Raw genomic sequence first — 26,234 nt, forward strand, 5'->3', positions numbered from 1 at the left:
GTTTGTGAACGGGCACAAGAAGAAGGCCGGACCTCGAGGCTGGGGACCACGGCATGGGAACCCGGGGACGTCCCGACATGACTCACGGGACTTTCGGGGCAACTGACGTCTGTGCTCAGAAGGACGAGACTTCGGCGTCTCCGCGAGGAAAGGCGAGCGAGTCCACAGTAAGGCGGCTCAGAGAAGACACGGGAACAGCTCCACATCCCACGAACAAGCCTCCAAAAGGAGCAAACTGCGCTGCCATCCAAAAAACAAAAAAAAAACCACCCAAACACAATTTGAAAGTCAGATCGCAAACTGTCTGCGGAGACGTAATCATCAGTGAACAGCGCCGAAAAGAACATGCCCGTATTCATTTTATACATATGCATGAATAGATACATGTATCTATATATATATATATATATAGCGGGAGAATTGTCACTGAATATGAAACGTGCAACAAATTAACCACGCAGAAAAGCAGGGGGACGTTCACACAGCGCGGCACGGGCCGCCCGTGCCTCTGGGGTGCGGGGCGCCTGCAGGATGCACGCGAATACGCCCGCGGCGGGACCGCACAGAGCTGCTATTTCCAGCTTCGGGAGATGCGGTCGCCAGGTAACATTGTATCCGTTTAAGGACGATTTGATACACGTCCACCGTGCTACGTAGTTGCCGTTTTTTTCCCGCCCCCTGCTGAGAACACGTAACATTTACCGTCTAAGCAACTTCCAAGTACACGACCCAGTGTGACCGACGTGCCGTACCCCAGACCCCACCTAATGGCCGGAGGTCTGTCCCTGTCCCCCGGCTCCCGGCCCGGGGCAGCCAGCACACTCCCGTTTCTCCGCGTTCAGCCTCTGCTGACGCCACGCCGAAGCGAGGTCCCACGGCACGTGTCCGAAGGCATGGGCCAAGACCCCAGGGCCCGGCACGGTTCACGCGGGGGGCAGAGAGAGGACGGCCGGGGCGGACAGCCTGGCCCGTCCCCACCACTCATGTCCCTCGAGGAAGAAGTACGCACCCGAGGTGTAGTCACGAACACCGCGTGTCTTCGGCCGGCCGTATGACAGTCCCCAAAGCTGGGTGGGTGACCGAAACCAAACACATGTGTCCTCAGTCCGTCCTGGCGGGCTACGTGTCTGAGATGAGCGTGTGAGGGGCCCGCACTCCCTCTGGCGGTGACAGCGTGCGGGGCGGGCTGTCCCAGGCTTCTCCCGGCTTTGCTGGCCCCTCAGCGTAGGGCCTCCCCACGCCCATAGCTACGTGGTATTCGCCCTGCGTGCGTGGCCTGGGCCCACTGTCCTCTCGTTTGCAGAAACAGGTTGTATCGGATGAGGGTCCCGCTTACTCCAGGGTGACCGTATCCCAGCTAAGGGCGAAGACCCCATTTTGCGGAAGGCACCTTGACATTGGGGGTGAAGGTGCCAGCGTCTGACCTTGGGAGGGGAACAGGGTTCGGCCCATAACAATGTGCTAAATAACACAGGTGTGTGTGTGTGTGTGTGAGATTTGACCTACCAACTCTTGGGCTCTGAACTAAATCAGCCTGAACCTCATTTGCTCTTTCTTACGGCCGGGAAAACCTGCCCGTAGCCAGTCACCCTTGGGGGACAAAGCCGTCCTGCGTAAGTGAGTAAGTGCATGGTTTTGGGGACACCCTTAGCCTCTCTCTCCTCTTGCTGTCTGGCTGATTCTTTTGCCCCATGAGCCTCTAACTATATTTATGTCACAGCATCATAATTCATCTAGTTCCAGGTGATACTGGTAAAAAAAAAAAAAGATATATATCTTTTCCTTGGAGAAACAGAAGGGCCCCCTGGTATGACAGGCAGCCGAGCCGGGGAGGGGTCACCCGGGACACGCCGAGCCACGTGGCTTCGTGGCTTGACACCCCGCCATGGCTGCACCACGGTTCTACCCTGCAGAATAGAGAGAGGGGAACGAGGCGCCCAAGGCCAATTTTTTCCTTTTCCCTTTATTTTCATGGACGAGCCGTCGCTGATGAGAGTTACAGAAAACGAAGGAATGGAATGCTTAAACCACACCGAGTGGGGATGCCCCGCGGGCGTGGGGGCGTGTGGGGGCGGGGACCGGGCGAGCTGGTCACACCGGGCGCGGACGCCGCCGAGGGGCGCTGGCCTCCGCCGACAGGCACCCACCCCTGCCGGGTGCTTCTCCAGCGGCTCCGTGTGCGGAGACCCGGCCCCCTCCCCGCTGCGGGTCGCAGGGCTCGCGGCGCCAGCGTCGGGATGTGGGGTCGCCGTTCCCGACACACGTCCTCGACCGCCTTTCGCCTCGGCTGCCGTCCTCACAGCGGAGCCGCGAGCCGCCGACCCGTCCCTCGTCCTCCCTCCCAAAGTGCGAGTTAAAGCCAAGCAAAGAGCCACAGGAACGCTTAGGCGTTGGCGGACGTCAAGCGCTGCCCGCGGGACAGACGCGGAGAAGAAACCTGGGGAAGCCAGGCTGTCGCCTCGACGACCGGCACGTGCCCGGCGCCGGAGGCTGGAGTTCGCACGGAAAGGTTCATCGCTCTCGAAACGCCGGACGCCGTGCCGGGTGACATGCGCGGAGGCCGTGGTGTCCCCCATGCTGCCCAGCGGCACCGGCTCGAAAGCCCGCAGCGGCTCCCTCCCAGCCGCAGGAGATGCTCGCTGCCCGCCGCCCCCTCCCCCCAGGCCGCTGGGCCATGCCGCGGCCACCGTGCTCGGGACGAAGCCATCGGGGTCACACACTGGCCAGGTCGCGCACCAGGAGGTAGATTCAGAGCCGAGGGCAGAGTCCGCGTCTCTCCGCACAAAGCGACATGCCAGGCCAGCTCGCGAGCACCGTGGGTCCAGCGAAGTCCCCTGTGTCACCGCGGCACGGCCAGAGGTTTGGAGATGCCTCGCGGGGCTCACGGGCGCCCCGCGGGAGAGAAGACAGACAGACAGTTCGAGGAGGTGCGTCACGCCGGGGGACAAGGGGGCGTTCCGCGGGCGTGGCGTGTGGGGCTCCCGTCTGGACCGGACGTGGCTCAGAGGGGTCGCTGGGCCCCGGGCCGCTCACACGTTCTCCGGTTCTGTGAGGAAAGAGGGTGGGAGAAACGTCACAGCTGAGCGCGAAAAGCCCCGGGCGGGGCGCAAAGCGCTGTCCCCTTTTCTGGTTTTCCGACCGGCGGCTACGTGTTCACGGTTCCGGATGCCTTGCGACGGCCGAGGACCTCGCCACGCCTCCAGGGCAAAGTCTGCGTGAACGCCTTCAGTGTGTGAGGCTGTGTCGCCTTAAACCCGGCCCCCGGTTCCAATAAACCTTTATTTAGAGGAACAAGGTCCCGCCTGCAGGCTGCAGCTGGCCCACGTATCATTACGGTGATGGGCGATCGTTTTTCTCATACATTCTCTCTTCTTGTAAACTCTCGGGTGAGGGAGGGGTCATGGAGACCAGGCTTGGGCCCCGGGGTGCGTGGTCAGTACCAGCCTCCCGCCAGCAGAGGGCGGCCACGGCACCTTTGCCATTCCAAAGTGGCACAAACTCTTTATAAAAACAGAGAGAGGCAGAGCAGCAGCAGAACGCTGTGTTTGGCAGCTCCCTGCGCCCGCCACGAGGGACGTGCGGGCCCAGCCCCCCCAAACTGCAGAGCGCTGCAGGCCTGGACTGAGGACTGACCCCGGGGACACCCCGAGCTAAGCTTCCAGCTGCGCTTGAGGCTGGAACATGCTCCCTGTCCCCCCTCTAGAGAGGTCTGTAGGGAATTCACATATGAGCAGCTGGAATCCGTGGGCCTAAGGGCGGATAACAGGGGGTGACTATCCCGACCGGGGAGGCCGGACCCCCGAAACAGAACCGTGAACCCACAGGGGCCCCCAACCCTGTCTCCTGAGGTCTGCGCAGCCTGTGAACTGCACAGAACGGTTCACGACTCACTGCCTTCCACTCTCCCTTTGGGGAGGCGGCTGGACCCATTTCAGGTCCGACCCCCAATATCCCCCCCTCCCCGTGAAGCCCTCGTGAGGAAAACATCGCTGAAAACAAAGGGACACAAACCCGTGCTGACCTAGCTGAACGCACCCACCCCCCCGCCCCCCACTCAGAGTGCCGCACGCAATGGTACTGCTCAGGTGTAGGGAAGCTCAGCCGAACCGTGCGGATCAGAAAACCGCTTTGGAAACGCCCACGTCCCGCGAGGGTCCCTGCGAGGTCCCTCTGACTTCCTCCCAAGCTCCCTTTACGACGGAAGCGGGTCTCCAGCCGAGCCGGCCGCCCCAGGTGGAGGCCCCAGGAAGCACCTTTCTCAGGCTTTACCGCTAGGGCCGTGACCGTTTAGAGCGCTACTTGCCGTGGGTCCGGAAACAGCCTCTCCTCCGGTTGCGCTGGAAGTAGCTGACCGCGGCCCCCACCAGCGTCACCACCACGACGGACACGATGGGGGACACGATCTTCGCCACCGTGTTGCCTGCCGGAGGGAAGGAAGGCCGGGTGAGCGGCCGGGACGCGGCCGGGCGTGCGTCACCCCCGCAGCCCTGGGGACCCAGCGGCAGCGACGCGGCGGCCTCGAGGGACGCGGCTGAGCCTCGGGCGCCCTGCGCGTCCAGCGCGCGGCTCGCTCAGAGACGGGAGGGAATACAACGCCGCGGTGACGGCCCCCCGCCCTCGCCCGCGGGCCCTGCGCCCCGACACCACGCCCTCGGCCACGGGCCCGTCGAGCATGGGGCCCATGCGAGCCCGGCGGCCGAGGCGCACGGCCGTCGTCCCGGGGCACGGCCGCCCCTCGGAGCCGCTGTGACTCGCGGCGTCTCCTCACGCCGCACAGCGCGGGCCTGTGCCTCCTCCGCCCGCCGCGGGGCGGGGACTCTGTCGCCACAATCCGCCAACAGCCCTGGACGCTCGCACCCCAATGCGGCGTCTGTCGCCTGCACGCAGCGTGGGCGCTAGGTGGCTCCTGAGCCCGGTGTCCCTCACCGCACGCTGGCCGCCGTGACTCACGCCGCACGCGGCTCTCGGAGCGGGCCGGGCTCTGTCTCCCGGCGGCTGCTCGCGGGGCGGACGGGCCCCCGGCTTACCCGGCCGCCGCGAAGCCGCGTCCCACGGCACACCCCGGCCTCTCGGGCCCCTCGCATGCCGCGTTCCCTGCCCCCGCCCCGGCCCGTGCTGCCCGCCCGCCTCTCGTCCTTCCCGCGGCGACGGCTGAGCTGCTCCGGCCGCCAGCGAGCCTCTCCCGCCTGGCTCCCCGCATCCTGCCGCGAGACCCCGAATGTGCCCTCCGACCCCGTGTCAGAGCCGGGCTCTGGTCCCCTGTTCACCCCTCCCCCCTCCACCTGGCGCCCTAGAGGACCCAGAACCCCCGGCGTCTCTGGGAAGCCAGACGCCCCGCGGACAGCGACGCCGAGACCCAGGCCGTGAGCCGGCTGGACGCCACGCTGGGGCTTTGCTTCTCCTGCCTCGCGGTCACTCTCCACCCGGGCGGACAGGCTCCTCTCATCGTTGACGGAGCCGCCACCTTGATACAAGGCTGGGACACAGACTCCCCGCAGGGCGAGAGCCCAGCCCCCTCCCGAGCGGTGCCCTGCATTCTGTGACCCGCACAGGGGCTGGCGCTGCCCTGGGGGGGCTCCCCTCAGACGGAGGGCCCCTAACTTCCTTCCTCCTGCCCTGCTCGGCTTCACGTGAGCACTGCTCAGAGAAACGGGGGTGACGCTGCCCCGCGGCATGTCCCAGACCCCAGCGCTGCTCCCGCGGCCACGAGGGGCCGTCCGGCCTGAGGCTGCCCTCGGCTCCCGTTCCCCGAGCCCACGGAGCTGGTCCCTCCCGGGCGGCAGACGCCGAGCCCGGGAGCCCCTGTGGACATGCCCGGTGCGTGCCCTGTGGCCGCAGCGGGCACCGCGGGGGGCACGGCCTCCACGGGCCCTGCCCCCCGGCACGGGGCGGCAGAGGTCAGGGGGGACGCCGGCGTCTGTTACCGTGAGGGTCGCCGTAGGTCGTGTACCCGCCTGCACCTGTCGGGGACAAGCACAGAGTCAGACGGGGCTCCCGCGGGGCGTGTGGGCGCCCCACTGCGGGGGGGGGGCAGCGAGGAGCAGAGCAGGCGCAGGCGCGGGTTCCCTGGAGCGCGGCGGCCGGCGGGAAGGGCCGACGCTCAGCGGACGGGGGGGCGGCTGCGGACGGGGGGGCGGCTGCGGACAGGCGTTACATGGGGTCGCGGAGGGACGGGGAAGCGGCTTTTCCGTCCGGGGTCACGGGATACACACACGTGCGCACGGAAGCGCAACACACGCAAGCACACGGCTGCATGCACACACGTGCAGACACGCGCGAGCTTCCACGCTTGCAGAGGTGAAGAGGGGCACACGTGCACGCCTCCACATGCATGCAGCGCACACGTGGAGACACGTGCATTTCTGCGCGCACGGGGCGCACACAGGAGCTTCGCACATATGTGTACGCGGGCACATGCATGCACACCAGCACATAAAATGCGTGTGCACACATATGCACACGTATACGGGCACGTACAAGCGCAGGCACCTGCGGACAGATGTTCACACACAGCACGTGCACACGGCCACACGTATGTGCATGCATAGCTGTGAACACGTGTGCACACACATGTGCACACATACACAGCTATGTGTGCCCACACGGTCCCCGTGACAGCTGTAAACAGGTCTTTGTGCCTTTCAAGACAGCAAGGCCTGAGCACATGCCACACGCCACCTGCAGCCTTGCGGCCGACGAGGACACACACGGGAGGCCCCGCGGTCAGTTAGGCGCCATGCGGGACACGGGACGAGCCCCCCCCCCGGCGGCCGCACGGCGGTTAGTCGCCCAGCAGGGCACACGCTGCCCGCGCAGCCTCTCAGAAAGAACCGCTTTACCGTGGCCGTATCCGCCCGAGTTGGGTCTATAGCGCCCTCCTCCTGCGGGACAGAAAGAGCATGTGAAGGGGAGGCTCACGCCCAGGGGCTGCGGTGACGTCCGGCGAGGACCCCCGGGGAGGACGGGCCAAGCCCCAGCGGGAGGCTGGAAACTGTCCCCGTGGGGAGCGGAGGGGCCATCCCCGTGGGGATGTGTCCTGCTCACGGCCTCGGGAGCACGTGTGTACCGGAGCGCATCGAGTGCCCACCGGCCGACAGTGGGGTGCAGCCCCCCTTCTGTGCCCTCAGAAGAGGACGTGGCCGAGCCAGACGGACGCGTAGCCCCAAGCATCACCTCGCCGGGGACGGAGCGGAAATGCCCGCGATGCCTGGCCACGTCCGGACAGCAGGCATGGGGAACACTTGCGATCTCCTCCCGAGACGTGCCCGGGGCCGACTTTGCCCAGTTCACCGGGGAGCGGCGTGGGCCGCGGTTGCTTACGTATGGGGGGGGGAGGTGGACGTTCAGCCCCTGTCAGCAGGACGATGGCCCGTCAACGGGCTTACTTGTGGCCCTTCAATGCAGCACGTTGGGGTCCTCACCCCCAGGACCTCAGAACATGGCTGGATGTGGAGATGGGTGTTTACAGAGGGGGCGAAGTTATAACGAGGTCACGAGGGTGGACCTGATTCCACAGGACGATGTCCTTATAAGACACACAGAGGGACCGCGTGAGGACACGGGGAGGGGAAGGCGTCCGCACGCCCAGGAGAGAGGCCCCGGGAGGGACCGGCCCTGCCCACGGCCGCACCTCGGATGTCCGGCCTGCAGGACGGGGACACACAAAGCTCTGTTCTGCGAGCCGCCCAGGTCGCCACACTGCTACGTCAGCCTGAGCACCCTCAACTGGTGGCTCGTAGAGACAGCTGCTCACGAAAAGCCAGCTCCAAAAACGTTGCGTGAAACGATTTCCCCGTCACCAGCCCGGGGCACCGACACAGGACACGCCCTTGCTTGGCTGTCCCCGCCCTCGGCACGCATTCCGCACGACGAGGGCACACGCCAGACACCTTCTGTCACCTGAAGGGTCAGGCTGGGCGACTCAGCCAGCTGCCTGCCGCCTGAGCCCAACCTCGGGGCTGAGCGCCGGCTGGCTCGCAGCCTCGCCCGGCCCTGCGCCACCCTGCACGTCCTGTGGGAGCCTCGCCCCCAGAATCCCAGACGATCCTGACGGGTGAGCTTTTATCCCCCGGGCAGCCGGTCCCCAAGTGACGAGAGACCTGAATTATTTCCCAGGCATACACGTGGCCCGACTCAGCCACCACCTTCCGCAGGTCCTCTCGTCCTTCCTGACCTCGGGCACCCTGCGTGGACGGACTCACGGGGACTGCACGCCTCGGAAAAGCTCCACGCACATTCTGGTTTCGACCAATCACATTCATTTTAAGACGCTCAAAGCTCTTAATCAACGACAAACAGCAAATGAGTGTCGTCTCCATCGTCACAATGCCTTGAAATCGATCCGTGCATTGGTCGCTGGGCGGGGCTGTAATCCACGGCCCGGGGACCACAGCTGACCCCATATCGTTTTCTGCACCTAATGACACTGCCGTGCACGCTTCAAAGCTTCCGAGACAGTCGACCTTGAACGTCGTCACCACCGGGAAAGAAAACATTGTAACTGTTTATCCATCGTTGCCGCTATGTGACTATTTCTTTACGGTTACAACTATGTAACCATTTCCTTCATGGTTATGACTATGTAACCATTTCTTTACAGTTGCAATGATGTGACCATTTCTTTCTAGTTACATAGTAACTGGATGTCACTACACTCACTGGGACGGTCACTCTGCAATCTGTACAACCGTCCAGAGACCCTCCGCACAGCCGGCCCCGGCAGAATGCACGTGCAAATCCCATGAGGGTAAGAATGGTTCCGGTATGTGCTTTCCCGGCGTGCGTAACCCCCGGCCCCGAAGCGCCTCCCTCTCTCGTTGGGAAGACACGAGCTGCCTCGCCGGATCCCCGGGGTGCCGGCTGCTCGCGCCCCGCTGAGTGTCACCACCCACTGCCGCTTCCTTGCACCTGGACGAAGGTGTGTGGGTGCAGCACCTGGGTTCCCGCCAAGCGGGTGGACGGGGAGCAGACGGCCAGGGCAGATGGGGTGCGGGAAGCCGATGCCGGCGCCCGAGACCCCAGAGAGGGAGGATGGTGAGGAAGCCACGTAGGAGCCCAAAAAGGTCCCCGCCCCCTGCACCGCCCGCCGCCCGCAGGGGCCGGGTGCTGGGTGTACCGTGTGCGTTCCCGTAGCCGTCGTTTCCGGGGCGGTAGCCACCTCCGCCGCCTCCTGTGGGACAGAAGGTGGAGTTGGGGGTCACCGCAGGTGCAGAGCCCGGCCCTCCAGCAGGTGTTGCCTGCGTCAGAGATGGACGGCGGCACCTTGGCCATGCCCAAGAGCCGCCTCAAAGAACACCCCAGGGGGCCCCTGGGGACACTCGGGGGGCCACCCCAAGTCACGGGTCCCCCATGGGAAGAGTCGCATCGAGCTGCAGCCCTGCAGGAAATTCTGTGCCTTCAGCGACCACGCCTTCAACCCTCCGAGAATAAAATCGCGGAGCTCAAGAGACGGGACAGGCCCCGGGGCCTGTCGCACGCGGAGCCGGCCCCGTGCGCCTCGGTCTCCCGGCGGCCGGCGCTTTCATTCACGTGCAAAGATCCTTTGCAGCTTTTCACGGTCCGAGCGCAGAGAAGAAGTTATACTTAAAGGAGCAGGTATATGTGTACATGTGCGGGTAAGGATATGGATATGTATATAGACGGATATATCTATATGTCAAGAGATATACAAAATATGCGGAAGTACATATTTACGTCTACAAAGATGTACATGCATATGTAAATATACATAAATGTATATAAAATATACAAATGCATGCACACATATTTAAAATGTACATAAACGCATACAGAAAAGTGTGTATAGACTCATGTGAAATGTATCATAATATATTGAGATATGTATGTATATGAACACATGCATACATACATACATACATATAAAGGTCTACAAATAGTGACATAGATACACAAATATACAAATATCTAAAGGCGTATACCGCCATCGTTTCATAAAAGTATATGTACACACACATACAAATATACACACACATCTATAAAGGAATATGTATATATATAAAGATACATATACATCAATATAAAGATATAATGGAAACGTGCATTTATAAAGAAATATACATACACAAGTAAAGATACGTTTGTATATATGTTAAGCACATGTAAACACGTATCAAGATATAGCATTGCCTAGATACATGTGTATAAACCTTACATGCTTTACTTGATATTATTTATATAATTTTACTTATATTATTAAATATGAACCTGTGTGAGGTACATACATATGTACATATAAAGATATAGAAACACAAATGTTCATATATATACTTACGGAAGGATATATATAAAGGTAGACATACAGAAGTGTATCGAGAGACTAGATCTTAATTGTTCTACCAGAAAAAAATATTTGTGACTATGCGACGTGACGGAGGGGTTAGCGCATCGTGAAACCTACACACGGACCAAACGAACGCTTCGTGCGCCTTAAACTTACACAATGGTGTGCGTCAGCCATACCTCGCAATAAAAATACGATTTTAGCAAGAAAATATAAGACACACCTATATAAAGGTGTATACGCACACGCGCCTGTAAGGACAGGTGTGCACACACGTGTGTGTGAGGTGTGTGTGTCAGTGTGTGTATGAAGGAGTGTGTCCACACATGGACACGCACTCGCACGCACACGTTCACAGAGACACAGCCACCAGTTTTCGGTGGCAGCCGAGCCACTGGCCGAGCATGTACGGGGGACCGCGGCCCCCCACCCCCCAGAGGAGCCGCACGTACCTGCCGGCGGCCGGGGCCTGGGCGGGTAGCGGCCGTCATCGCGGTCGGTGTCGCCGAAGTAGCCTGTCGGGGGAAGCAGAGAGAAGCTGACGGAGCCCAGGTGGGAGGGGGCTGGGGCCGGTGACACGGGAAGGGAGGACAAAGAGACCGTCACCGAGCAGTCTCGGGGAGCATTGTGACATTGTGACATTGTGACATTGTGACATTGTAACATTGTAACAACCCCCTGTGGTGCAGGGAGGCTGAGGTCCGTCGGGGGCGGGGGAGGGGGGGTCACTTCGTCATTTACACAAATGTCCGACCGCCGTGCTGTGCACCGGACACAAATATAATATCCAACGTCAACTACACTTAAGGAAAAATAACCCGAACACGACACCCACACAAAAGCGGGTGACCAAGGTCGAAGACGCGCCTCCCCGGGCAAGAGCGGAAAATGTGTTCGGGGCGCGGTGTGTTTTTCGGGCCGTCAAGGTGGGAGGAGCTAAGACGACCTCACTGTCGCCATCCCGTGCTCCGGGGGTTTGGGGGTGCAGACCCCTCAGAGGAGAACCCGTGAGCATTTTGCAGCGGTCGGTCAGGTGTGTCAGCATCCCGGAACCAGGAGGGGACTCCGGGAGGGCACCCACCCCGGGAGGACACCCACCCAGCGTGCGGCAGCCTTACCTCCTCCGTGGTCTGAATGCCCGGGCTGTGGGCGCGGGGCGGGTGGCTTCGGCGGGGGGTAGATATCTGCAGGGAAATCCCACCGTGATCTTAGGGAAACTGAGTCCGACCCACAGAGAACACCCACACACCCAACGACGTGGCAGCTCGGTGTGTCCCCGTGAGGTCGGCGTGCTCTGAGACTGACCGCAGCCCGCCTGCGTGACCTTCCTGGCCACAGCTGGCGCCCCCACCGGCGTGACTTCCCAGGGGGGCCGGCAGCGTTTCAGAGCAAGACCTTTTGCCCCAAATCCTTCTCCGAGACGCCTAGGACATGGGCATCGTCCGAATCGGGACACGGAGCGCGCATCTCTCAGGAGGCGATCTGAGGCCAGCCTGCCCCGGCCTCCCGTGCACCCTCCTCGTGGTTCTGAAGTTTGTCCCCAACTTCCCAAGGAAACTGAGCGTCGAAACACAGTGTTTTTCCAAACTGGATGCCGGGCAAAGGATGGGAACAGATAGGCTTGTGACAGAGCACCTCGTCCCCGTCCCCGACCCCGGCCGGCTCCGTGCTTTCTGGGTGTGAGATTGACAGGGGACAGAGGCCACAGGACCCGCCCGGCAGCGGCTGATGTCAGCCGAACACCAGTAAATAAAAGGCGGGCGTGGCCCACCCCGCAGGGAGGGCAGGGGCCGAGCGCGGGGCAGACTTACTTCCGCCGTCGGGGTTTCCGGGCTCCGGCTGATGGGGTTTCAGCTTGGGGTACAGACCTGCGGGGAAGGAGACGCTGTGTTCAGATGAGGAAACTGTCTTCCCGTTAGGGGCAGCCTGGAAAGCCCACTCGTCGCCGTGACCGTCGGATTTACAGTTTACAAACGGACAGTGCTGCGGCTTGCCCGCCTCCGGCTGAAAATCACTGGAAGATGCGCGTCAAAACCTAAAGAACACATCCGCGCGCACACACGCATGCACACACACATGCATACATGCACGCACATGCGCACACACCCACACATGCATATACTCACAGTGCACATCTGCACACATGTGCACGGGCATGCACACACATATGAGCATGCACACACATGCAGACATGCATGCACACACTGTGCACGTACGCACACACATGTGCACACGGGTACACATGTGCCCAGACATGCGCGCGCACACACACACACACACACACACCTTTCATTTTTATTCCTAGAATCTCCTTTTCGCGGTAAGAACGCGGTAGAGCTGCCTGCGACACTGGCTGGTGACCCCGAAGGGAAACACAGGGGAAACTCAACTCCTTTTTGATCCGAAACTCATGCGTCAGCAGCCCCGACGCCTGTCCCGAGCCGCTAATTCCACATGGCGTCTCATCCAGCCCTGAGTCCCCACGCCTGTCGCAAACTCCCTGGCTTCCCGCCCTCGTACCCACTGCCAGGTTAAACGAACACGCTGAGCTTCCACGTTAAAACAGAAACACATGGAAGTAAAAAAAAAAAAAAAAGGATAATAAGAACCTGTTGTTTCTATAACTGTCACTAACGCCTGGCCCCCCGTCAGCCCGTGGCCCTACCTGCCCCCCACAGAACACGACAGAAGCCCCGTTTTCTCTTCGCGCGGTGTCTGTCTGTCCTCCGTGATTTGTTAAAAACTTCACCGCGTGCGTCCACATCGCTACCTGGTTTCCCATGCCTTCGGTGCGTTTCTTTTTTTTTTTTTTAAATTGAATCGATGCCGTCGCCCTCGGCACACGCCCTCGCTCTGCCCCTCTGTGTTTTGACTTCGACGGCCGATTGCATTTTCCGTGGAGACGCAAGTGACGTCGGGCACCGCGTCTGTCCTGGGCCCCGTGACACGGCGACGCGACGTTTGTCTGCGTCGTGCAGTGGCCACCAGAGCGAGTGCAGTTCCCTTGCTGACCACACACAGTGACGAGTGTGTGTGTGTGTGTGTGTGTGTGAGAGAGACTCGTGACGGGAACTCGTCAGAGCACCGTCCACGGGGACGGACCCCTCTTTCTCCACGTTTTCGAGGCGTTTTCCTTCCGAGGCGCGTCCAGCGAGCGTCCTCGGCACAGCTCCGTCCCCGTGGGCGACAGTGACCGGACCGTGAACACGAAGTCACTGTGTTTTCCTTTTCCGCCGCCCGGTTTTCACGCCCGCCCGCACGGCGTGAGGGCTCCCGGTTCTCCACGACCCTGCCAACGCTTGTCACTTCTTTGACACCGGCCACCCTCGCAGGAACGTGGCGACCTGGCCCTGTGATTCTGCCCTGTGTGTCCCCGATGACCAGGGTGCACTTCTAACCTCTGCCAAGTGGCCACCCTTTTTCCTCCTCCACACGCACCCCGGCCCTGGGAGCCCCGCACACACCCCTCCGGAGACACCACCCCTCCAGGGCAGGGGCCTCGGATCCGCGCAGGGCCCCGCACTCACCTGAGCCCGGCTTCTTCGTGGGTTCTGTGAACAAGGAGAGAAAACACATTCAGCGAACGTGGAGGGGAGGAGCCCAGAAGCCGTCCCCAAAGCGATGATTCTGGGGCCCTGAAAATGGGCAGCCACGCGTGTTTCCTTTTGAACTCGGGGGACGGGTCGAAATGGAAGCGGCGCCCTTAAAACGCCTGCCGGGCACTGTTTGCGGGAGCTGCGGGGGGTCGGAGGCCAGATGGAGCCCCGACGGGCTTGTCCACGCAGCTCGTGGTATGAGCGGCGACTCCCGGGAGGCGGGGAAAGAGACCGCGGACGTCGGCTGGACCTGGACGGGGCGGAGAGCAGCGAGGGCCGGCGGCCGAGCAGCCGCGGGTCCGGGGCGCCACGGACGCCTCAGGCCGAGATGTGCAGAGGGGACCGTGCTCCGGGGCGAGGCGTCTGTCGCTTGCATCGCTGTATCCGTCCACGGAGGGGCTGCCAGAGCCGGGCTGCGCGCACACGGGACCCCCGCGGCCTCTCGAGTGACCGCAGTACGGCGGGGGCGGTGCCCCTGCGTGTGGGCGTCGTGCGGACAGGGCTTGGGGAGCAGAGCAGGCCAGCGGCTCCGTTGCCGGGCCGTGGACCGCGGGGACTGCCCGGGCCACACAGCGGCCACGGCCCCCCCAAGCGGGGGGGGCGCTGCCTGCCCTCTGTGTGCTGGCGTCGCGTGTTCGAGGTCCATGCGCGCCGTGGCGGGCGGACACCCGGCCTCGCCCCACTGCAGGGCTGCGGCACATTCCGCGAGCGGCTGGACCGCGGTTCACGTGTTGGTCATTCCTTGCTGGGCGCGGGGCTGCCCGGCGCTCTCGGGGCGCGTGAGAGGAGCTGCTGCGGTCGTGGGCGGACGAGGACGCGCTCGAGTCCCCTCCGTCGATGCTCTGTCGTCTTCCCGGCCGGGGCCCGGCTCCTCCGTGCGCCCGCGACCACTGCCCATGAGGAGGCCGCCGTGGCGATGCGCCCTGAGCCCGCGGCCGGGGGGTCCGGCTCAGTGCGGGGCTCCGCCCCCACCGCATCCTTCCTTGCCCGGCCGCGCCCCGCGCCGCGCGCTCACACCCGGGTTCGGGGGACCCCACTGGACGCCATCCCGTGCCCTCCTGCCACAGTGACCCCACGGCCGAGCAGACGGGGTGAACCGGGGCCGTCCGCCGTGGCAGCCTGGCGGGGAGCCGCGTCTCCGCCGTCCCGGGCTTGTTTCGGGGTTCCCGCTGCGCGGGCACGAATGTGCCCCCTGCCCCCCCCCCCCCGTGGCCGGGATTACAGCGGCCTCGGCGAGCGGGGACAGGCGTGGAGGGCCGCGCTGTCCTGCACGGTCCGGCTGCCTTCGTAGCTTCCTCCCCCGCGGCTTCGCTCACCCGCCCTGAGGGACCCGCGCTCGCTGCCCAGGCCGCAAACAGCGACCGTCCTCTGAGCGGACAAAAGCCCGTGTACTTCTCCCAAAAGACACCCCCAGACCCCTGTCCCCAAGTGCAGGACGCTCTCTTTGTGCCCCCCCCCCCCCCGCGAGGCTCTACACAGCGCTCCCGCCCGACTGGGCTGCGGACTCAATGCGCGGGGTCCTCCAGGCCCCTCCGCTGACTGGGCGGCTCCGTCACCGAGGCGACAAGGACTGAGAGCAGAAGCCGCCAGCCCAGCGCGTGCGCAGACCCCGCCCCCGCCCGGGGTCGCTCAGACGCAGTGAGTGATACAAGCGTCCTTCAGAAAGGGACTGTTGGGGGACCCCGTGGGACCCCGGGAAACAGACCTCATGGCCCGGAAGCGCTGTCGCCGGCCACGCCCGCCCACGTCCCCAAGAGCCACGCGGATGAGGACGCTGCAAGGCCCCGGGCGGCGGGAGCCCAGCCCCCCGCGAATCGCGGCCACTCACCGGGGTCGTCGAGCGCGTCGGCCAAATCGAAGTCGCCCTGACCTGTTGGGGACACAGAGGACAAAGGTCACACGGGAAGACGGGCCAGTCCGCCCCCCGGCATCCTTCTGCAGGCGGCGCCCCGAGCTGCAGGACGCCCCAAGGTGCAAACGTGCTCCCCCCCCCCCCGCGAACCTAAGCGTTTGCCCCAAGTCCCCGTGCCCCCCAACCCCGAGCTTTTGCCAGAGCGGCGTCTCCTCCTCCCCCTCCAGCTGCTCCCCGCGCAGCCCCTGAAGGAACATGATGGCATCGCAGTTGGGAGCCCCCCACCCCCGAGCACGCCAGCTGCCTCTGCCCCCAGCAAGACGCAAAGACGGTTGGCGATGGCAGTCCAGGAGGTCTCCCTGGAGGAGGCGATGCACGCGCCGATTCTGGGGAGACGCCTGCTCCCCAGCCCCTCATTGAGCTCACGGGGAACGGGGCGCGGGCGGTGTGGGGTGGCCGGAAGCCTGCGCAGTTCCTTTCATCGCCCGGTCACGACGGACGGAGGGTGGACGCCCCGCTGCCCGCCGCGGCCCCTCCCCGTGCGTCGCCGTGGACACCCGGCCGCCCAGTGCGCAGCGGGCCTTGCGGGGCGCAGAGCTTCGGTCCTCGCGTCCGCTTCTGACTTGATGACCGTGAGAAACGGAGACGCGGGGACTCGCTCTGGCCTCCCTGCGGGCGCGGGTCGGGGCGGCAGGTGGGTCACGCGCCGGGAGGGGCCGCTGACAGGGACTGGGGCTGCGGGCCACGCGCTCTGCCGGGGGCGGCCGCATCGTGCGCACAGCCAAACCTCCCCGCGCTGCCCATTTTAAAACGCCAAACGTGCTGACTTTCGTGCGTGTCCCTTTAGTCTCAATTTATTACAAACGTGTGTTTTTAACAAGCTGCAGCTGGCGGGGCGGGGCCAACTTCCGCTCCTGCGGGTTCCGCAGCTTCCGGCCCCCCGCGCCGCCCCGCGGCCCCCCGCACCGCCCCGCGGCCCCGCGGCAGACGTGGAGCAGAAAAACCCTGCGCCTCGCCGAGCAGCCGGGACGCACCTTTTCCAACTGATACCACGTCGGCTCGTTTACTGAGACGCAATTTGCAGAGCGCACAGTTCAGCGACGTCCCGGGCCCCGCTCAGCGCATTCGCTGTCATGTGACCCGCACCTCTAACTAGTTCCGGCTCCTTCTCAGCCCCCCAAAAGCAGAGCCGTCCCCATGAGCCACCGCCCCGCCCCCGGCCCCCCTCACGCCTTCCCGCCCCTGGCCCGGCCTGATCACGCGTGGATGGAATCACGCACCGCGTGAGCTCCTGCGTCTGGCGTCTGCCAGCCGGGCCCGTGATTTGGGGTGCACCGTAGTACGTCTCAGTAAGGAATCGTCAGCCTGCACGGAGTGGGGTTCACGCACGCCGGGGCCTGTGTTTCCGGGAGTGAGAATTGGGGGTCGGCCCCCCCCTGCCGCAGTCCCGGCCCTGGACGATGCTTTGTTTTTTGTTTTTTGTTTTTCCGCCCTGCAAACGCCCTGCACGGTCACACAAAGCTTCCGCCGCACGAACGAGGCCGGCCCGCGCGCCCCCGCGCGCCCCCGCGCGCCCCCGCGCGCCCCCGCGCGCCCCCGGCGTCCGGCAAACACACGCCTTCCGAGCTGCGCTGCCCGCGTGCCGGCCGCCGTCCCGACCCGCTTACTCACACGGCCTGTGCCACGCACCCTGCACGGGCCTCTCTGCGACGTCTGTGCAGGAGACACCGGCCGCCCCCTGCGTGTGTCGCCCCAAAGGGCACGGGGCCGCCTCTGGCTGGGGTGGGGGTGGCGAGCGGGATGCGGGGTCCTGGGCAGCAGCCTCGCAGGCAGCCGGTCTCCCCGCATCGCTGACAGCCCTGCGGGTCCCCTTCCCAGCTGCCCCCTCAGGCTTGGAGGGGCTTGCGATGGCTCCCCTGGGGCTGACAGGAACAGCGGGGGTCGGGCACGAAGCCGCCCCTGGGGGGCGTGGGGCTTCCCTCGCGTGAGGCGCGTGCCAGGGTGACTCAGGCACGTGGGGCGGCGGCGTGTCCGCTGGCCTCGCCCGGGCAGACTGCGGCCAGCAGCGGGCGGGCGGGCGTTGCCTCCCCCACATCTGCAGAGGGGCTGCAGCCCAGCCCTGCACATCCCCGTCCCCCACGGGGGTCCCCGTGGGCTTCAAGCCGGCACCGCTGTTGGAGATATCATGGGCGGAGGTGCTTGATTCTGGGGGGGGGGGCAACCCCAGGGAAGTGGGGCGGCTCCCGGTCCCAAGGCGATGCCTCCCGTTAGCCAGAGTTCGCACTCCCAGCTCGAGACCGAACACAGGGTCTGTTACTCATTTCCTTTAGTTCTGCTTACTCAGCTCTGCCGCACATAATCAAGTGCACATGTGGGGCGGGGGCAGAAACGCCCCAGGAGGAAGCAGCTTGTGTGAGCTGGGATCACGACGCTGGCCGTCGGCCACCGGCACCGTCGGCCACCAGCGTCCCGCAGACCGGCTCTCAGGGGAACTCCGTTGCTGGGCGGGAGGTCAGCGTTTTTCAGCACTTCCCGGACAACAGCAACAAAAGCTATTTCGAGGGCCTTTAAGAGAAAGCCGCCCTGAGTGGCACTTGAATAAAGGCTGGGTGGCTAGTGACTAACGCCAGGGACAGCTCGTCCCCCGTTTCGCAGTCGACCCTGCCCAGGGGTCCGAGGCTGCCTCCTGGGGGCGCACGTCGGTAAGACCTGCCCGCCCACCCGCCAATGGTGACTTCGCCAAGCAAAGAGCAGAGCGGGGGGGTCGGCATCACCAGCCGCAGCGAAGCCTTCCAGGCAGAAGACCAGCCGCCCACGGAGGGTCCCTCCCAGATGCGGGGACTCTGGCTTATTCCCCCCTCCCCCATTCGAAAAGAGAAAAGAGGCACCAGGCGACCTCTGGGGAGAAGGAAAAGGAAAAGCATTAAATCTGAAACGCTGGCCGCTGGCCGCGGTCACCGCCCTGCCCCATGTGGGCTGTGGCCGCGGAACCGACTTTGGATGCTGAGCAGTGCTTTAGGCAGTGTGACTCTGGGTGCACGCTGGCCTCTGCTCCCCGCCAGGGGAATTTTTCTTTTGTTTTGTTTCTTTACATGAGATTTTCCCGCCGACAGCTGCATTCGTTTAAACCCTGGCGGGTCAGGCAAATTGCAAAGTGCCCTTTTGACTGTAGCTCAACAGTGGGAAAAAAATAAAAATGAAAAATAAGGAAAACGACGTTGAGAAAGCATCTTGGGTTTAAGGGAGACCGCGGAGCAGGCGCTGGTGCAGGCGGGGTCTGCGTGTCGGGGGAGCGGGGGCTTCCTCCGTCTGTCACAGCCCGGGACTGAGTCCACGCCAGCGTCCAGCGTCCAGCTCAGGGGTCATCTCCAGTGGGACGGCACTCGCTCTGCAGAACGGCTGGCTTCTCGTTGCCCAGGGACGTCACGGCTGACATTGTCTCGGGGGCTGCGGGCCCTCGGGTGGCGCAGGCGCACTCCAGGACCCAGGCTGCTCCCCGGACTCCTGAGGGCGCCTTGCTCTCAGCAAGCTCCTGAGAGCCACCGAACGCCTTCCCAGGAGGTCTACCAGGGACCCCGGTTCCTGGCATCATGGGGCCCTTTTAGACGCTTTGGAGATGGAAGCCCCCCACACGACTAGGGTCTCCAGGATGAGACGCCATTAGTCAGAAACGAGTAAGAAATAAAAGATCCTGCATCAGAAAAGGCAAGATGCCTCTTGTGCAGTATGCATGGAGGAGAACCCTCTGCCCGTCCAGAAGTGACGTGTGCACACACGGCCCCCGAGCACAGGGCTGACACACGGTCCCGCCACGGTCGCTCTGCGGGGGCCTGGGAGGTGGCGTCTCCGACAGCTCCTGGGGACAGGGAGCCTGAGTTTCCGGGGACTTCGGTTTGCAGTAGAAACACCTCGTATGCATTTCCGGGGTTGACATCACAAAACACCGCTGACTGGGGTTTAAACCACAGACACCGATTTGTCCCCGTCCGGGGGCTGGATGTCCGGGACGAGCTGTGGGCAGGGCCGGTCCCTCCTGGGCGTGTGGACGCGTCCCCTCCCCGTGACCTCACGCACTCGTCCCTCTGTGTGCGTCTGAGTCCTCATGTCCTCTCCTCATGAGGGCACAGTCCTGCGGGGTCAGGGCCGCCCTGGGGACCTCGTTGTTCATTCCTCCCCTCTCTGTAAAGCGCCGTGTGCACGTCCAGCCACGTGCCGAGGTCCTGGGGTGAGGCGCCTCCACGTGCGAATGTGGGGGTGGGACACGGTTCAACCCAGAACAGACTTAAACTCGGGGAGCTGCTCAACCAACGCCCGCTGAGCCCCTCGGGCGGCCTGGCGGGGGGCGGCAGCCACGTACCCCGGGGGGACCAGGAGGAAAAGGAGGGGCCTGTGGCAGAGCTGTTTGAACACAGGCCAGCGTGATACCTGTCCCCGTCAGCGTCGGGGCCTCTGCCCGGCCGGGACCTGCGGATTCCGGCTCAGCAGGTCTGGGCGAGGCTGCCAGCCCCCAGGAATGCCGGTGCTGCTGACTGCGTCCTGCAGGCTGGGCGTTCATGAGGCCCCCACCCTCTCTCTCCCCACAGGGTCCAGGAGGTCCCCCCGCCCCCCGAGCTCCCTAAAGCCTCAGCCACAGGCAGGTCCGTGACATCAGCATCTGCTTCTTGCCATAGGCAGGAGGGAAGGTGGCCTTCGGGACCGACCTTGGGGACCCCCACGGAGGGAACAAGCATATCTCGAGGATAACAGACAGGAATAACCGGAACACATCACTCTGAATAATTTAAAGGCTTCTCCTCTGCTGTCAAGGGCGTGTTCTCGTTCTCATTCTTTAAAATCTTCTCTGGGCGGCTCGCGGTCCCCTGGGACAGCCTCCTGCTCAGGGCGTCGGCTCTACGGCCCGAGCGGGGCGCTTTGCAGCAGCCGCAGCTCTCACGCCCTGTGCAAAGCCTCCGCGCTCCCTGCAAAGCCGCGGCTCCCACGCCCGCACTCCCGGTGACCGGGAGTCTGGGGACGCCGAAGCCTTCACGGCACCGGCACTGGCCCTGCCCGGGGTCCGCCAGCGGCAGCGGGCACGAAGACACAGCCCGGAGGAGGCTGCGATTTGCAATGGACGCGGAGCCGTGATGCATGTCGTCTAGAAAAGCAACCTCTCGAGGGGGCAAAGCGCGACAATGAGAACATCCCGGGCGCTGACTCGTGTGTGTGTCTCCTTGGCCAGACACGCGGCCAGCCGCTCGGTCAGACAGCACTCTACATGCAGCTGTCAGGGCGTTGTGTCAGAGGGATTCACACCACCACCAGCGAACTGCACGTAAAGCAGAGGACGCGTAAGGCGTGTGTTCCCACGGGTCCTGTCGGTGGCCTTCGGGGCCGAGACTGGGATTTGCTCGATAATAAGGGATTCTGACTCAAAATGGCAGCGTCGAACCCTGCCTGGCTTTCCGCCTGCCCTACCAATGCTGGACTTGCCGGCCCCACAACCTTGCGAGTCAACCTCTTAAAATAAATTTCACTTTCTAGAAGGATAGATGATACACGATAGATCGATGATGATGACTGATAGATAGATAGAAAGATAGATGATAGATGATAGATAAATAGAGATAGATAGATATACATAGATAGATACATAGATACATAAATAGATACATAGATAGATAGACATGGATAGATGATAAATAGATACATAGATACATACAGATATATAGATGATACATAGATACATATAGATACATAGATACACATAACTACATAGATGGATACGTAGATGATAAGGATGCCACACCGCGTGTCTCAGGCTAAGGCAGGGCTCTCACCCCGAGCCCAGGGACACTTGGAGCTGGCCAGTTTCCCGGGGCCCATCCAGCGCCTTGTAGGACTGAGAGCAGAATCTCCGATCCCCGCCCATTTGATGACGGTGCCCCCATTCCACCTGTGACCACCCGCACCGACTCCACATACCCTCAAACGTTCCCTGGGGGCAAAGCCCCCCCTGGGTGGCAATGGCCGGCTGCAGCCCCCCTGCCTAGGGGTGTCACGTGTGTCCTGTATATGGTGGGCGACGAGAGCTGCCCTGCCCCGGGCTGGACTACGTGAGGCTCGGCCAAGGGTGAAGCCGGTTGCCGGGTGGTCGCCCCTCACAGGGGCGTCGTCACCCATCACAGGGCATCGTCACCCAGGGTGCTTCTTAAAACGGGTGTCCCCAGGTCCCCACCCACCTATCCGATGAAGACATGGGGGTGGGGACCGAGGTGGAGCCTTACGACGGGCTCCCTCCCGGATGACTGCCGAGCCCGTCCACCCCTGAGCACCTGTGGCCCGCATACCTGGGCAGGTGCAGCCCCACGACGGGGCAGGTGCCAGCAGTTGGGCTCGATGACCCGTTGGTGCTGGGACCCCCTCCCACATCCCACGATTGCTGCCACCAGAGGGTGGCTGAGAGGCCATGGCGAAGGCGTCAGATCTGAGAGCGGCTCCCGCGACGGAAGTGGGCGCCGGGGCCAGCGCGTTGCCTTGGCAACTACGGATACCACGTGCCCCGCAGCCAAACACCCGCACAGAGCGTCCGACTCCCCGAACCCTCACCGCTCACGTAGCCCGCGGCTGGCCGGACGCCTTGCGGATCCCGCGAACGGTCAAACGCGGATTCCGACCGCTGTGGGTCTTGCATGCCGCGTTGCTAAAATAAGCTTAGCAGGACAAACGAAACGCGACATTTAGAGCAGGTGCCGAAGGAAACCGCGTGGGAGACGCCCCGGGCCGCCCCGGCTTCGTGTCCACGGCGCGGCTGCGGCCGGAAACGCCGTGAGCTGCTGTTTGAAAACCAAAGAATGTCCCTCCCGTCTTTATGATTTTTTTAAAAAAAACTCTGCATGTGGAAAGTCGGCTGCGTCCGAAGCACAGAGTTTGAGCCGCGCCCCCGAGGGCGGGATGGACAGCTCGCGTGGACGCGTGCGCGCGTGCGCGTGTGTCTGGGAGCGAGTTTTATTTTTTTCTCAGCGAACCACGTGCCACGAGCAGCCCTCCGAGCTCCCCTTATTTCTGCCTCCCCGTTTCTCATTTTTCCAGCTTCTAGAACAGCCGGTTCTGCGCCTCGCTCCCTCACGCGCCCCGATGTCGGAGCGAATGGGAAGCCGCCGAGTGGGGAACCTCCTTTTGTTTTGGGGGGGGGGTGCCGTCTCATTCCAGTCGATTTCATTTTAATTTTTTAAAAATTGTAGTTGACACTTGATATGATCTTAGTTTCACGTGGTGAGACATTTACATAACTCACAAAGGGAACCCCCCCCAATAAGTCTAGGACAGAAATAGGACCATGTTCTCATTATTTTATACGAATATATTTTAGGGTTTCAATTTATTTGTGTAAATCATTCGATCCTTCATATCAGATGAATATTGAATAATTATAAGAATGATTTAAATTATGTCGATGGAAAAACAAAACAAAACACTCTGCCTCTCGGGGACGTTCGCAATAAGCATCTTGGCAGGCGCGCGGGATGTTTTGGGGACTTGGTGACCTCACTCAACCCCACAGCTGGTGGGGGTTGGGAGTGCAGGGTGGAGGAGGGACTGTCTATGGTTCCAACTAACCACGCACGCGCTGGACAACGCGGCCCCTCCCCGCACGAAGACGCCCACGGCCCAGTCGATGATGGGCCCTGGAATGCCTCGAGGGTCTACGTCTTCCCGGGGTGGGTGGGGCAGGGCGACCTCTGGCCCAGGACCGATGCCCTGGGTGCCTCGGCGCGCCCCTGCACCTTGCGGCGCCCAGCCTGTCACCCCCGGGGGCCGTGGGGCGGCCGCCGGGAAGCCCACGCCCACGCGCGGAGCAGGCCGGGCGGGGCGCGCGGAGCCCGGGCCTGGCACGTTCAGATACCTCGCAGGCGGGGGGCCCCCAGCGCCTCCGTTTTTTCCCTCCTCTCTCGCCATCCAGTTCCTGATAAGGGACGGAGTGGACCCCAGAGGCCGAGCGGGCCGCGCGGCGCAGCGACCCCCGGGCGCTGACCACCAGGATTCGGCTCTGCGCAGAGCTTCGTGGGGGCGGGGCGGGGCGGGCAGGGGGCCCCGTCTCCCCATCTCTCGCAAACCACAGCTCTGCGCCCTGCTTCTCGCAGGGCCTGCGATCGCCCTGGAGGCAGAAGCCGCTGCAGGCGTCTCAGGGGGGTCCCCACGGGCGGGGGGGGCGGGGGGGCGGTGTCCACGTGACCGTGATCAGTGCCGGGGTCTCGCCGAGGACCCCCACTCTGGGCAGCAGGCTGCGTCGCCCCGTCTGCCCCGAGCAGCCCTGCACCCGACCCCTCATCCCGGCACAGCCCGAAGCAGGATGAAGAGGAAACGCCCCAATCCTGGCCTCCGAAGGGAGCGTGACTTCCTCCCGCTGCCCGCCCCGAAATTCCTGCCCCCTCCGCTCCACTCCCCCGCCTCCCCGAGCCCTCCTCGCCTGGAGTTAAAACACTGAAACGCCCCAAACAGAGTGCCTCATCCACCCCCGGCTTGCCCTTTAAATCCTACGCGCCCCAGGGGTGCGTGGCAGCAGCAGCTGGGCGAGGTCCCCTCCCTCCCCGCCCCCGCCCCGAACCCCAACCCCTCCCTCCCCGCCCCCGCCCCGAACCCCAAGTCCCTCCGCAGAGAGCTCGCCACAGCCCCCTGCGCTCGGGGACTTGGGGCGTCGGCAACTCTGACGACTGCAACCTGCTACCACGAAGCTGGGGAAACGCTTAAACATGCGAGAGAAAAACCCGTCTGGGCCAGGCAGCCCCTCCCCCGCCGAAAAACAAAAACGAAAACGAACAAAAACAAAAACGCATGGAGCTAGTTCCCTGGCTGCTCTGCGGTGAGACCCGCACAGCAAGCTACAGGCGGGGAGGGTCCCAAACACTGCGAGTCCCATCCTGCCGCCCTAGCTCGCGGAGCAGGACGGGCCGCTTCTCACAGGCGGGGGACACACCCAGGCCGAAGGCGGGAGACCGAGGGGTTCAGCGGCTGCCAGCCGCACCCCCCTGGCGCCTCCAGCCGCCAGGTCCAGACCCCCCGCGTTGCCGCCCACCTCTCGCCTGCCGCCCGCCCCCTCCGGGCCCCCCCACCCGCGCCCTCGGTCTAACCCAGCCCGGGAGGCCAGCAACAGGCACTTCCTCGCGGGGCGTCCTCCAGAAGGCACCAGACGGAAACGCGGCCCCGCGCAACCTGGCCTTACCTCGGACGGGGAGCAGGAGACACAGGACCGCGAGCCACAGGGGCCCCCAGCAGCGGGCCGTCGCCATCGTGTGCGTCGGGCGCGGAGGACCTCAGCGCGCGCCTCCGCCGAGCGACTCGGGGCAGCGGCCACCCCGCCCTGGACCTGTTGACTTCTCCTTTCCCAGCTTGGAAAGGAGCTCGGGACCGTGGCTTCCAGCGGAAACGGCTGCGGTCCCCAAGGGCTCGGCGCCGGGATTCCAAACGCCACAGCCAGGGCCTCCGGGGACAAGTGTGCACGCCGGACTCCGGCCCTCAGCGAGGCACCCGGTGCTGCAGAGGCCAAGCCCGGGGATGGCGGGGAGGCAGGCGGGCCCCGAGCACCAATGGGCGCAGGAGGCAGGCACGCCCGCCCGCTGGCTCCCCGGGCGGCCCGTGGGCGTGGAGGTGTGGCCGTGGCAGATGCCAGCCCTGAGCCTAGGGGACGGTCCCCGCCCACGGGCCTCCCCAGGCACCGTCCTGAGCGGCTACCCCGCCCGGATCGTGCCCGCATTCCTCCGAAGGGCGATGGTGGTCACCGAGGGGCGGCTTCCCAGTGGCCACGCGGACGTGGGCAGGGACAGGTGGCTGTCACACAGGTAGATGCCGGAATCGCGAGGCTCGTCACCGCCGCTCGGCCACTCAGCAGCGGGTGACGCGGTCAGAGGTGCGAGTCGAAATAATCAACGGCCAGGACCCGGCGTGGGCGCCCGCTGACACCCCGGTGCCCGTCAGGGTCCACCTGACTTAGGGAAACGCTTCCCTCCTTGGCTGCATTCCGAGTCCGTCCCACAAAACAGGGAAACATGCATGAGCATCTGCCGTGTGAGCCGGAAGCGTTTTAGGTAACCGCCAAGAGTCTACATCTGTCATGTGAAGAAACTTGGCTGGTCGGACTCCAAAACCTTTTCAGTTTCTTGCCTTTGTTTTTGTTTTTTTTTTCCCTCCCCAGGTTCTGTGATGGGGTCTAATTTATCCAAGTCCACACATTGATTGGAAGCCACTAGTTTGCAGCGCTGGGGGAGGTTTAAAAGTCCAATGTGCAGAAGGCATTGAACCCCACGCCAGTGAAATGTCTCCCCGAAAGGGGGAAACGATGAATCGCATTGAGGAAGAATTTCTACATCCTCCCAGAGGCTGCACGGACCGACGGCAAAAAGCAGCCTCAGAGGAGAAACGACTCTGGCTGCTTCCTGTGTTTTCCTGTGTGTCCTTCGAGCGATGTAAATTACATTTCTGATCAGTGGAGAAAACAGGGCTTGCTCAACCC

At 63.3% G+C, this 26,234-nt stretch overlaps 1 protein-coding gene across 1 annotated transcript; it reads right to left on the minus strand.

Moving 5' to 3' along the window:
* Positions 1–1,944: 1,944 nt before the first annotated feature.
* Positions 1,945–25,319, minus strand: XG (Xg glycoprotein (Xg blood group)). Its single transcript, XM_016159329.2, has 11 exons — positions 24,948–25,319; positions 15,725–15,766; positions 13,828–13,851; positions 12,112–12,168; positions 11,419–11,484; positions 10,753–10,815; positions 9,116–9,169; positions 6,840–6,881; positions 5,925–5,960; positions 4,304–4,420; positions 1,945–3,046 (listed from the first exon to the last, which is right to left on the minus strand). The coding sequence occupies exons 1-11, from the start codon at positions 25,012–25,014 to the stop codon at positions 3,030–3,032; spliced, it is 585 nt and encodes a 194-aa protein (XP_016014815.2). The 5' UTR covers positions 25,015–25,319; the 3' UTR covers positions 1,945–3,029.
* Positions 25,320–26,234: the final 915 nt, after the last annotated feature.

The sequence above is a fragment of the Rousettus aegyptiacus genome, unplaced genomic scaffold, assembly GCF_014176215.1.
Source record: "Rousettus aegyptiacus isolate mRouAeg1 unplaced genomic scaffold, mRouAeg1.p scaffold_m13_p_19, whole genome shotgun sequence".
NCBI lineage: Eukaryota > Metazoa > Chordata > Mammalia > Chiroptera > Pteropodidae > Rousettus > Rousettus aegyptiacus.